Genomic DNA, 12709 nt, shown 5'->3' on the forward strand with positions numbered 1-12709 from the left:
GGGCATAACTCATAGCATCAATGAAGATTTGGTTTCATACTTCACTGTTCACAAAAAGTCATTATTTTGGGTTTTATTTTTATAGGAGATCCAATGATCTTGAACGTGCCAAGCATCGAGAGCGGGGAGACCACGGTCGCCTGGAGATTCAGCCCGTCAGACGAGCCGTTCATTATGGGCTTCATTCTCCAGTACCGCGAGGCCAACTCAAGCGTTTACACCAGCACCCCTCTCATCCCAGCATCGGCCCGCAACTACACCTTGACCAACTTGAGGGACAACACGGTGTACGTGGTGCGCGTGATTGCGGTGGACAGAGCGGCAGCCTCCTTCCACAAACCTGTGTTGACTCTATCCAGAGGTGAGTTGGGTTCAAAACGGGGAAGGTTTACACTGGCATGAGAATCTTCCTGTTTTAACAGGAATTCCTGGGGTTTTTCTGGCCCAAATTTGTTTTGCCATTTTTAATTGTTTTGAGCTGATTTTGGTGCTTCCTTGCCATCTTATTTCCTGTCTTTACACAAATGTCCTACATTTTTCCATTGAAATTCCATCTAATGCCTGAGATTATCAAATTATATTATCCTCTAGGAAGCCATATCCTAGTATTGAGAGAGCGTCATGTTGGATTTTTCTCATATACTATTTCAACTCCGAGGACAGTTTTTATTATTTGTAGGATTCAGTTTTTTTCTTCCACAATCCACCACTGTGCAGAATTTAATGCACATTCTTTGGTCTTCCACTTTCCATTGGGCATTGAATCCCATGTAAATTAATAATGCCTTGGGCCACTCTGACCAACCTTGCAAAATCCTCCAAACCACCTGCTGGACTTGCTGGATCGTGGTCAGTTGTCTTCTGATGATTCGTTTCTGAAACCCGTCCAGTAATAACTTTGATTATCTGTGTGGATTGCTTGAAAGCAAATATACACTAAACATATCTCAGATATAGACAGGGCCTCAAATAAAACCCTGCTGGAGAATGTCTTGTCAGACAGGCGCAGAATATCACGATGCTGCAGTGCAAAAGAACCTTTAGGTATCATTATTGCACAATAATCTTTTTCTACAAATTGATCTAACTCTCTTGAGAAGTTTGGGTTGTTTAGTCAGTAATATTCCAGGTATAGTATCTGACGGTCTGACCACAAAATTTTGCCCTTCGTTTTTCCTCACAAGCATAATTAAAAAAAAGGACAAATATATTCTGAAACTGTCAATGCTACAAATGAGGATTTTATTGACAAAATGTGACATATCCATTTGAAAATGGTGCAAAGTTTGCACGGTTATGAAACTTGAAAGAATACAAACAGTATAACACTTATTTTTCTGAACTTCATTTTCACTTTGTTGTATTGTCAAGTTTGGAATTCATGATTGGATTGTAATTTTCCAGACATTATGGACCCTGTCCCTGGGGTTGAGCAGCAGTCTGAGACCAAGTTGGATCTATTCCATTGGGTGCTCATCGGCTCGGCTGTCTTGGTGGTCATTCTGCTCATCATCGCCATGATTGGCTTGCTGGTCTGCTTGAGACGGAAACCCAAGAAGAATGTGCCTGATGGCGCCGAAAACCCAGCAGTGGAAGAAGAAACGACTGCCTAGATGGTAGGTTTTTGGTACTTGTACATATTACTTGGGAGAAGTTTTCAGATTAATCAGTGAAGTGGAAAACTCGTAAGAGAAAAATGCTGTTTCTCCGGTCAGTTTGCTCTGATCGGCATTAGGTTAAAGCCAGAGTCCATCATTTGCAGCTATCCAAAAAGTAACTGGCGTAATTATTGTTGAAAAAAATACTTGGTTAAAAAAAAAAAGTAAGGGGACTAAACTCCCTGTGAAATTATTCTTTCTGGCAAGCTGTCATTTTGAAGAAATCAACGAAAGAATTCCTTTCCAACGGTACTTTTTAAGAAGCACCGTAGGAAATTGAAATTAGAAGTTTGTTTTGATATTCGGCGAAGCGCGTGCAAGCATTGGCACGAAGCACGCGCGTGTGCGGTTGCTGTAATTCGTTGGATTAGTGCGCGACACCGCGTAGCTGCAATCGGCTCAGTTAAAATGATGTCTTGGATGCTGAATTCAGGCCCAATTCAAAACATGATTCAGCAACTTTTGATTTGAATCGAGATATCCTAGAATGTTGTTTTTCTTGAAATACACAGCTGAAGCTGAGCTAAAACTTCCAAAACAGGCAGTTGTCTCAGTAGAACATTCCTAGCTTGAAGGAGCCTAAAAACACCATCAGCAGTTCCGTGGAAGAATTTTTTCTGCTTTTTTTTCCAAGTTTCATTTTCGTCTCGAAATGATGCATTGCATGAACTTTTTATTGATTTTTATAATTTTCATTTACAGGACACGATAGAAAGCTCCGTCTTCAACAAGTGGTGAAGATGATGGTTTAAACAGAAGCTCCAGAACTATTTTAAGTAATGTATTACTTTTAAGGGTTTTTATTGTTCTGGTGTTAATGTATATTGAGAAGATCTTTTTTAAAATGTAATCTAGGTTCTTAAAGGTTATTAAGTTTCATTTTTATGTTTTTTTTTATGAGTGGAGGTTGGTCATACTTGTTTTGAGAAGAGATTTAAAGTTGCATTGTAATTTTTTAACTGCATTAAAATTAGTGCCAGTATCACACCCAGTACTGTATGGTTTTATGCATTCGCCAGGAAGCCAAGTTAAGACAGTGTAGTACAGGCGCCAATTAGTTTTTTTTTTTTTAAAGGTGTAAGTTTCGACGAAATGTTTCTCTTTGCCCAGCCGTTTTTGGATGTTCTGCTGCCACTTATAAGAGAATGAATTATGTGCTTGGCCAGTATTTAACAACCTCTGGTCATTTTCTACGACCAGGCCGCTAGTCGGTTTTAAACGCACTTGTTTAATACTGGTCAAGCACATATTTATTCTCATTCTTAAATGCTTTCGGTCCAAAACAAGTCAAAATTCACAATTTGCCAATGAGTTTGTTCAACAGTTTTCTCTCATGTTTTGTCAAACACCCCTCTGGCCATGTTATGGTTTGTGCCTTGCCCATGTAGTGCTAAAAATCTCCTTTTATGGAGATTGGCATCATGTGGCGCAGAACACAGCGGTGCAGGAATATAGTGTTTAAAACCATCCGCTGATTTAACAGATATTTAAAACCACACACATGACGGGCTCTCGGCCAACAGGGATGGGAAAACTGTCAGATATTTTTGATTGTAGATTAAAGAGTCAAAAGATGTCATGAGCACAAAGTTACGACACGAGACACAGGCTGAGACTATCCCCCCTCAAATTGGGTTTTCACATAAAATGTGAAAGCGTAAATCTTGGCATGTTTACTACTAATGAAATGAAGATTTGATTTTTGTAAATGTTGTATGGTTTTGAGACATGTACATATTTGTTTACACTAGCTTTTTACATGATTTTGATACAAGTACACGAGCATTTTTACAACGTTATAACAATTCATGAATAGTAATCTTTTTTTAGCTGCATGTATTTTTGAAATATAATCATGAGATTTTCAATTTTTAATTAAAACAAAAAATGTACAACAAAATGGGTATGTTAGTAAAAGTAGTGAGTAGTAATACTTTGTAGCGCGAAACTATTTTAGTTTTAATAGGATATGGTGGTGTACTGATGACTACTACTGTACAGGACAATTTGAGATTGTTTGAAGTCATTTTTGAATTTGGTGTTTTAAAATTACACATATTCTAAAAAACTTCTTGGTTTTTTTGCGGCAACTGTAACTCATAAAAATAGGAAGAGTTGGTATTGATATAGTTCTGCATTTTTACACTTTTTAGTTTAATTGTCCATTTTTAATGCAAGTTTTGCAATGAATACAGCAGGAAAAAAAAATAGGTGTTTACACATCAATTGTTTTGGTGGTCCAAAGATGGCCCGAATTTGAACTGAACTTGAGGACTAATCTAAATTATTTCACATGAATACATGTTTTTTTTCGATTTGGACATTTCTGATACTCTCACCTTTTTGCTTTTTAGGGAAACTCTGAAGGCCAGCAATGCAGATTTGGCGCCATGAAAGATTCGCTTCAAAATTGGCCAAAGTTGAAATGTGTTAACCTTTTTGCAAATTTTGCAGCAGGAAAAAAACTTGCCATAATGTCACGAGTTCAAATTTGTGTTTGCTTTCACGTACGAACCAGCCTTATGGGTTTTATAAGTTTTGTATTTGTAGGACACCTACCGGTACACCGATATTTTTTTTAAATACATGTACATGTACATTTTATAGTGTAGAAACACATTTTAATTGGTGTTACACTGTACCTACATTCTGTTTGTGTTTATAAATAATTGGTGGTATAATTATGTTTTCCAAAAAACTATGGAAGCTCGATTTGGTTGCAGTCACAATGTTAATTGCATTGTTGCAATAAAGTGGGAAATTGTAAAATGATTCGTGTCCTCTCGACTTCATGACTTACCCAGAGTCAACTTTTCTCCTTGACTTAGGTTGTTCTAACTTTTAGCTTACAACTCTAACACTTTTGAATGGGTTTCTGGATTGGTGGATGCACAACTATACACAAAAGGAAAATCATTTTTGTTATTCCAAAATTAAAATTATCTTTTGAAGTGAAATTTGGCTTGGTTTTATATGCTCCCAACACGCATTGACTCATCAAGGGGTTAACCTTATCAATTTTGGAAAATATGACTTTTTTAAAGATTAACATTCTAAATTAAAAATGACTTTTTCAATATTTTCAATGTTTTGATTAAAATAGCACGTTTTCATCAAAAAGTGAATTTGTGAGGGGTTAACCTTATAATTTCAATTTTGATTTTTTTTCTCCACAAATTGACTCGTCAAGGGGTTAACCTTATCAATATCAGAAAATTTGACTTTTTCAAGATTAACATCATTCTAAATGAAAGTATCGCTTTTTCAATTTTCTCAATGTGTTTTGGAATTAAAATTTGTTATAATTAGAATAACACAATTTCATCAAAACTGGATTTGCAAGGGCTTAACCTTATCCTTTTAAATTTTAATGAATTTCACTTTTTTCCAACAAATTGAATAATCAAGGGGTTTACCTGATCAATTTGAGAAAATATGACTTTTTCAAGATAAACATTCTAAATTGAAGTAAGGCTTTTTCAATATGCTCAATGTTTTTTTTTAATTAAATTTTATTTCAATTAAAATACATGTAGCATTTTTTTTCATCAAACAGTGAATTTGCAAGGGCTTAACCTTAATATCAGTGGCGTATCCGACAGCCCCCCCCCCCCCCCGGCGGAAATTTTCTGGAAAGATGCCTAAGGGACCCTTTAACACATTTAAATTGCTGTCTCAATATTGAATGATGCTGCCCTTCCATCAAGAGTCATTTCTGTGAAGTTTGAAGAAAAGTTAATTTTTTGGCCAAATTTGATCAAAAATAAGGTTAACCCCTTGCATTTTTTTCAATTTTGACCAAGAAGTGAAATTGCTTCAAATTTTCTGGAAAGATGCCTAAGGGACCCTAGAATGCATTTCAACTGGATTTCTGGCGAAAATTGCATTTGAAAGAAATAATTTGTCAATATTTTGGGGCAAAATCAGTCAAAACTATTAATGTTTTCTTCAAAAAAAGAAAGATTCTTTTTGCCCAAATCTTCGCAATGATAGCTGCCTCAATATTGAATAATACTCCCCTTCCATCAAGAGTCATTTCAGCGAAGTTTGAAGAAAAGTCTTTTTTGGGCCAAATTTGATCAAAAAGTAAGGTGAACCCCTTGCATTTTTTTTCAATTTTGACCAAAAAATGAAATTGCTCCTAACTATCTGGAAAGATGCCTAAGGGACCCTAGAATGCATTTCAACTGGATTTCTGGCGAAAATTGCATTTGAAAAGAAATAATTTGTCAATATTTTGGGGCAAAATCAGTCAAAACTATTACTGTTTTCTTCAAAAAAATGATTCTTTTTGCCCAAATCTTCGCAATTATAGCTGCCTCAATATTGAATGATACTCCCCTTCCATCAAGAGTCATTTCTGTGAAGTTTGAAGAAAAGTCATTTTTTTGACCAAATTTGATCAAAAAGTAAGGTTAACCCCTTGCATTTTTTTCAATTTTGACCAAGAAATGAAATTGCTCCAAACTTTCTGGAAAGATGCCTAAGGGACCCTAGAAGGCATTTCAACTGGATTTCTGGCGAAAATTGCATTTGAAAAGAAATAATTTGTCAATATTTTGGGGCAAAATCAGTCAAAACTATTAATGTTTTCTTCAAAAAAAGAAGATTCTTTTTGCCCAAATCTTCGCAATTATAGCTGCCTCAATATTGAATGATACTCCCCTTCCATCAAGAGTCATTTCAGCGAGGTTTGAAGAAAAGTCTTTTTTGGGGGGCAAAATTTGATCAAAAAGTAAGGTTAACCCCTTGCATTTTTTTCAATTTTGGCCAAAAAATGAAATTGCTCCAAACTTTCTGGAGAGATGCCTAAGGGACCCTAGAACGAATTTCAACTGGATTTCTGGCGAAAATTGCATTTGAAAAGAAATAATTTGTCAATATTTTGGGGCAAAATCAGTCAAAACTATTAATGTTTTCTTCAAAAAATGATTCTTTTTGCCCAAATCTTCGCAATTATAGCTGCCTCAATATTGAATGATACTCCCCTTCCATCAAGAGTAATTTCTGTGAAGTTTGAATAAAAGTCATTTTTTTTGGACCAAATTTGATCAAAAAAGTAAGTTTAACCCCTTGCATTTTTTTCAATTTTACCAAAAAATGAAATTGCTCCAAACTTTCTGGAAAGATGCCTAAGGAACCTAGAACGCATTTCAACTGGATTTCTGGCGAAAATTGCATTTGAAAAGAAATTATTTGTCAATATTTTGAGGCAAAATCGATCAAAATTAACTATTAATGTTTTCTTCAAAAAATGATTCTTTTTGCCCAAATCTTCGCAATTATAGTTGCCTCAATATTAAATGATACTCCCCTTCCATCAAGAGTCATTTCTGTGAAGTTTGAATTAAAGTCATTTTTTGGGACCAAATTTGACAAAAAAGTAAGGTTAACCCCTTGCATTTTTTTCAATTTTGACAAAAAAATGAAATAGCTCCAAACTTTCTGGAAAGATGCCTGAGGGACCCTAGAACGCATTTCAATAGCTGTCTCTATATTGAATGATACTCCGCTTCCATCAAGAGTCATTTCTGCGAAGTTTGAAGAAAAGTCATTTTTTGGCCAAATTTGATCAAAAAAGTAAGGTATTTTTTTTCAATTTTGACCAAAAAATGAAATTGCTCCAAACTTTCTGGAGAGATGCCTAAGGGACCTAGAACGCATTTCAACTGGATTTCTGGCGAAAATTGCATTTGAAAAGATATAATTTGTCAATATTTTGGGGCAAAATCAGTCAAAACTATTAATGTTTTCTTCAAAAAATGATTCTTTTTGCCCAAATCTTCGCAATTATAGGCTGCCTCAATATTGAATGATACTCCCCTTCCATCAAGAGTCATTTCTGCGATGTTTGAAGAAAAGTAATTTTTTGGGACCAAATTTGATCAAAAAGTAAGGTTAACCCCTTGCACTTTTTTCAATTTTGACAAAAAAATGAAATTGCTCCAAACTTTCTGGAGAGATGCCTAAGGGACCCTTGAACGCATTTCAATAGCTGTCTCTATATTGAATAATACTCCGCTTCCATCAAGAGTCATTTCTGCGAAGTTTGAAGAAAAGTCATTTTTTGGCCAAATTTGATCAAAAAAGTAAGGTTAACCCCTTGTATTTTGTTTCAATTTTGACCAAAAAATGAAATTGCTCCAAACTTTCTGGAGAGATGCCTAAGGGACCCTAGAACGCATTTCAACTGGATTTCTGGCGAAAATTGCATTTGAAAAGAAATAATGCGTCAATATTTTAGGGTAAAATCAGTCAAAACTATAAATGTTTTCTTCAAAAAATGATTCTTTTTGCCCAAATCTTCGCAATTATAGGCTGCCTCAATATTGAATGATACTCCCTTTCCATCAAGAGTCATTTCTGCGAACTTTGAAGTAAAGTCATTTTTTGGCTAAATTTGATCAAAAAAGTAAGGTTTATCCCTTGCATTTTTTTTCAATTTTGGCCAAAAAATGAAATTGCTCCAAACTTTCTGGAGAGATGCCTAAGGGACCTTAGAACACATTTCAACTGGATTTCTGGCGAAAGTTGCATTTGAAAAGAAACAATTTGTCAATATTTTGGGGCAAAATCAGTCAAAAGTATTAATGTTTTCTTCAAAAAAATGATTCTTTTTGCCCAAATCTTCGCAATTATAGCTGCCTCAATATTGAATGATACTCCCCTTCCATCAAGAGTCATTTTTGCGAAGTTTGAAGAAAAGTCATTTTTTTGGCCAAATTTGATCAAAAAAGTAAGGTTTACCCCTTGCATTTTTTTCAATTTTGGCCAAAAAATGAAATTGCTCCAAACTTTCTGGAAAGATGCCTGAGGGACCCTAGAACGCATTTCAACTGGATTTCTGGCGAAAATTGCATTTGAAAAGAAATAATGCGTCAATATTTAAGGGTAAAATCAGTCAAAACTATTAATGTTTTCTTCAAAAAATGATTCTTTTTGCCCAAATCTTCGCAATTATAGGCTGCCTCAATATTGAATGATACTCCCCTTCCATCAAGAGTCATTTCTGCGAAGTTTGAAGAAAAGTCATTTTTTGGCCAAATTTGATCAAAAAGTAAGGTCAACCCCTTGCATTTTTTTCAATTTTGGCCAAAAAATGAAAATGCTCCAAACTTTCTGGAAAGATGCCTAAGGGACCCTTGAACGCATTTCAACTGGATTTCTGGCGAAAATTGCATTTAAAAAGAAATAATCTGTCAATATTTTGGGGCAAAATCAGTCAAAACTATTAATGTTTTCTTCAAAAAAATGATTCTTTTTGCCCAAATCTTCGCAATTATAGGCTGCCTCAATATTGAATGATACTCCCCTTCCATCAAGAGTCATTTCTGCGAACTTTGAAGTAAAGTCATTTTTTGGCTAAATTTGATCAAAAAAGTAAGGTTTATCCCTTGCATTTTTTTTCAATTTTGGCCAAAAAATGAAATTGCTCCAAACTTTCTGGAGAGATGCCTAAGGGACCTTAGAACACATTTCAACTGGATTTCTGGCGAAAGTTGCATTTGAAAAGAAATAATTTGTTAATATTTTGGGGCAAAATCAGTCAAAAGTATTAATGTTTTCTTCAAAAAAATGATTCTTTTTGCCCAAATCTTCGCAATTATAGGCTGCCTCAATATTGAATGATACTCCCCTTCCATCAAGAGTCATTTTTGCGAAGTTTGAAGAAAAGTCATTTTTTTGGCCAAATTTGATCAAAAAAGTAAGGTTTACCCCTTGCATTTTTTTCAATTTTGGCCAAAAAATGAAATTGCTCCAAACTTTCTGGAAAGATGCCTGAGGGACCCTAGAACGCATTTCAACTGGATTTCTGGCGAAAATTGCATTTGAAAAGAAATAATGCGTCAATATTTAAGGGTAAAATCAGTCAAAACTATTAATGTTTTCTTCAAAAAATGATTCTTTTTGCCCAAATCTTCGCAATTATAGGCTGCCTCAATATTGAATGATACTCCCCTTCCATCAAGAGTCATTTCTGCGAAGTTTGAAGAAAAGTCATTTTTTGGCCAAATTTGATCAAAAAGTAAGGTTAACCCCTTGCATTTTTTTCAATTTTGGCCAAAAAATGAAAATGCTCCAAACTTTCTGGAAAGATGCCTAAGGGACCCTTGAACGCATTTCAACTGGATTTCTGGCGAAAATTGCATTTAAAAAGAAATAATTTGTCAATATTTTGGGGCAAAATCAGTCAAAACTATTAATGTTTTCTTCAAAAAAATGATTCTTTTTGCCCAAATCTTCGCAATTATAGGCTGCCTCAATATTGAATGATACTCCCCTTCCATCAAGAGTCATTTTTGCGAAGTTTGAAGAAAAGTCATTTTTTTGGCCAAATTTGATCAAAAAAGTAAGGTTTACCCCTTGCATTTTTTTCAATTTTGGCCAAAAAATGAAATTGCTCCAAACTTTCTGGAAAGATGCCTGATGGACACTTGAACGCATTTCAACTGGATTTCTGGCGAAAATTGCATTTAAAAAGAAATAATTTGTCAATATTTTGGGGCAAAATCAGTCAAAACTATTAATGTTTTCTTCAAAAAAAAGAAAGATTCTTTTTGCCCAAATCTTCACAATTATAGCTGCCTCAATATTGAATGATACTCCCCTTCCATCAAGAGTCATTTCTGTGAAGTTCGAAGAAAAGTCTTTTTTGGGGCCAAAGTTGATCAAAAAGTAAGGTTAACCCCTTGTATTTTTTTTCAATTTTGACCAAAAAATGAAATTGCTCCAAATTTTCTGGAAAGATGCCTAAGGGACCTTGGACGCATTTCAACTGGATTTCTGGCGAAAATTGCATTTGAAAAGAAATAATGCGTCAATATTTTGGGGCAAAGTTTGAAGTAAAGTCATTTTATGGCCAAATTTGATCAAAAAGTAAGGTTAACCCCTTGCATTTTTTTTGATTTTGGCCAAAAAATGAAAAAAAAATCCAAACTTTCTTGAAAGATGCCTAAGGGACCCTAGAACGCATTTCAAGATTAACATCATTCTAAATGTATGCCCTTTTCAATTTACTCAATGTGTTTTGGAACTAAAATTTGTTTTAATTAAAAAATAGCAAATTTTCATCCAAAAGTGAATTTGCAAGGGGTTAACCATTATCATTTTAGATTAAAGTTTGACTCTTTCCAATTTTCAACAAAATTACAATTTAACCAAAATTTAGCAGAGGAATTGCAGAAGGCTTTCCAAAATTGTTCAAGGGGTGAATAAGAGATTGATGAAAATCAAACCCTTGGATTATTCCATTTATCTGAGCCCCCCAGGGAGAACAGTACACAGACAACTGATGGAGCTACCATGATAACATAACATGGAATAAATTAATAAATAAATGATCAATTGTGACAGAAATTAAAAGAAACGCAATGCTCTAAATTCAAACTATGATTTATTGAAATAAAAACCCAAACACTTTGCAAGTATAGCCTAAACTGGGACCCAAAGTTAGGAAAAAAATTGATTTGTGATTCGCAGATTAAAGGCTTATGTTAATACACAGATTTGCATGGACTGAATACAGTAAAATTAACGTTTTTAATTGGGTTGCATGAAAGAGGTATTTTGAAATTCTGTCGCACACAGAAACTAATTACACAATTTATTTTTAAAAATAATTTTTATGTTTTTATTTTTAAGGACAGCCAATCATGTTTCTAAAATAGATAAATTTGTTGTATCCATTTGTGGGGTTACTCACTGTGCGTCATGTCTTTCAATAAGTCTTTTAAAACAAACCTGTATTCTTTTACTGACATTTCTTTAACCCTGTATGTTACAGGCAAAAATTATTGAGGTTTTCCCTTCTTACAAAATGATTTCAAAAACTGACTAAAAAGCGTCAAACTATTTGAACTGAAGGTTTTGTTTCTTTTATTGGTAGAGTAGATCATTTACAGCTATCCAAAACGTAACTGGTAAAATTACTGCTGAAAAGCATACTTGGTTTAAAAATAGTAATGGCACTAAACTCCCTGTAAATTTTTTTTTTTTCTGGCATGCTGTCATTTTGAAGAAAATAAAAGAAGGTCCTTTCCTTTTTCGAAATTTCCTTTAGTAATTTGTTTTGAATTCAGCGAAGCTGTTAATGGGTGCGTGCAACACACTCGAGCGTGGTTGCTATAATTCAGCGGTTTACTGTGTGACAATGTGTAGCTGCAATTCACTGAATGAGAACATGTCCCGGACGCTGATTTCAGGCACAATTCAAAACATGACTCGGCAAAGTTTTGAATTGCAATCGAGATCCTAGAATTGTGGTGGTTTTTTGGGGAAAATACAGCATTCACTGAGCTAAAACTTCATCAGGTTGATAGTTCAGGGGTGTGAGTGGCCACTGATAAAAATAGCTGAAAACAGCTGAAAAAGGTGTAAAAAAGCTAAACTCTGGAAATCTCCTATACTTTTGTACACAGCAAGTGAAGGAAAAAAGCTGAAATCCAAAACAAAAAAAGCTGAAACCAGCTTTTAAGCTGAGATTTCACCCCCCTGATAGTTGTTAAGCACCCTTCTTTAGATTTTGAGCACTTTTGTTGCTTCAAACGTAAGAAAAATAAATACATAAATGGCAAATGATGTACTCTACCTTTAAAGTCCAGTGGCACTCTTGAAAATGAATTCACACACTTGACAAAGACTGATTAATTTACCATGACCTTTGAATGGATCCTAACAATAAAGTAATACATTCTCATTCAATGTATACACAATCTGATACAATGTAATACATTGAGAATACATGTATACAATGCAAAAGATGCCAGTGCTATGGAGAGCCTGTTGCATCCACAATGATGACCTGTCTATTTGCATGTGACAAATCTCTCCTTTCAATTATTGCACGTTAAACTTAAAACCACACCAATTAAAGAGGTAAGATTTGTTTGAATCGTTCAAAATAAAATAGGATTATTTTGCTGACAATATTACATTGACAGTGTAGGATTATTAATTGCCCTTTTAAAGTTTTTGCTTTCCCTGAACTGTCAAATCTATGTTTTTGCCATCGGGCACTTTGTACAACTTTTTCTTGAAATTTATACATAAAA

The 12709-nt window shown here is 34.5% G+C and overlaps 1 protein-coding gene across 35 annotated transcripts in view; it reads left to right on the top strand.

Annotated features, from left to right (window-relative positions):
- The window catches only part of LOC119737677 (mucin-17-like), a 51691-nt gene extending 47264 nt beyond the window's left edge, over window positions 1-4427 (top strand). For all 35 annotated transcript variants that reach the window (XM_038212207.1, XM_038212213.1, XM_038212200.1 and 32 more), the window contains 3 exons: window positions 86-361; window positions 1405-1616; window positions 2361-4427. In XM_038212207.1, coding sequence (XP_038068135.1) covers window positions 86-361; window positions 1405-1613 — 485 coding nt within the window. In that variant the 3' untranslated portion in view covers window positions 1614-1616; window positions 2361-4427. The remainder of the gene's footprint in view (window positions 1-85; window positions 362-1404; window positions 1617-2360) is intronic.
- The last annotated feature ends 8282 nt before the right edge of the window (window positions 4428-12709 follow it).

This window comes from Patiria miniata, unplaced genomic scaffold (genome assembly GCF_015706575.1).
Source record: "Patiria miniata isolate m_02_andy unplaced genomic scaffold, ASM1570657v1 HiC_scaffold_3, whole genome shotgun sequence".
Classification (NCBI taxonomy): Eukaryota; Metazoa; Echinodermata; class Asteroidea; order Valvatida; family Asterinidae; genus Patiria; species Patiria miniata.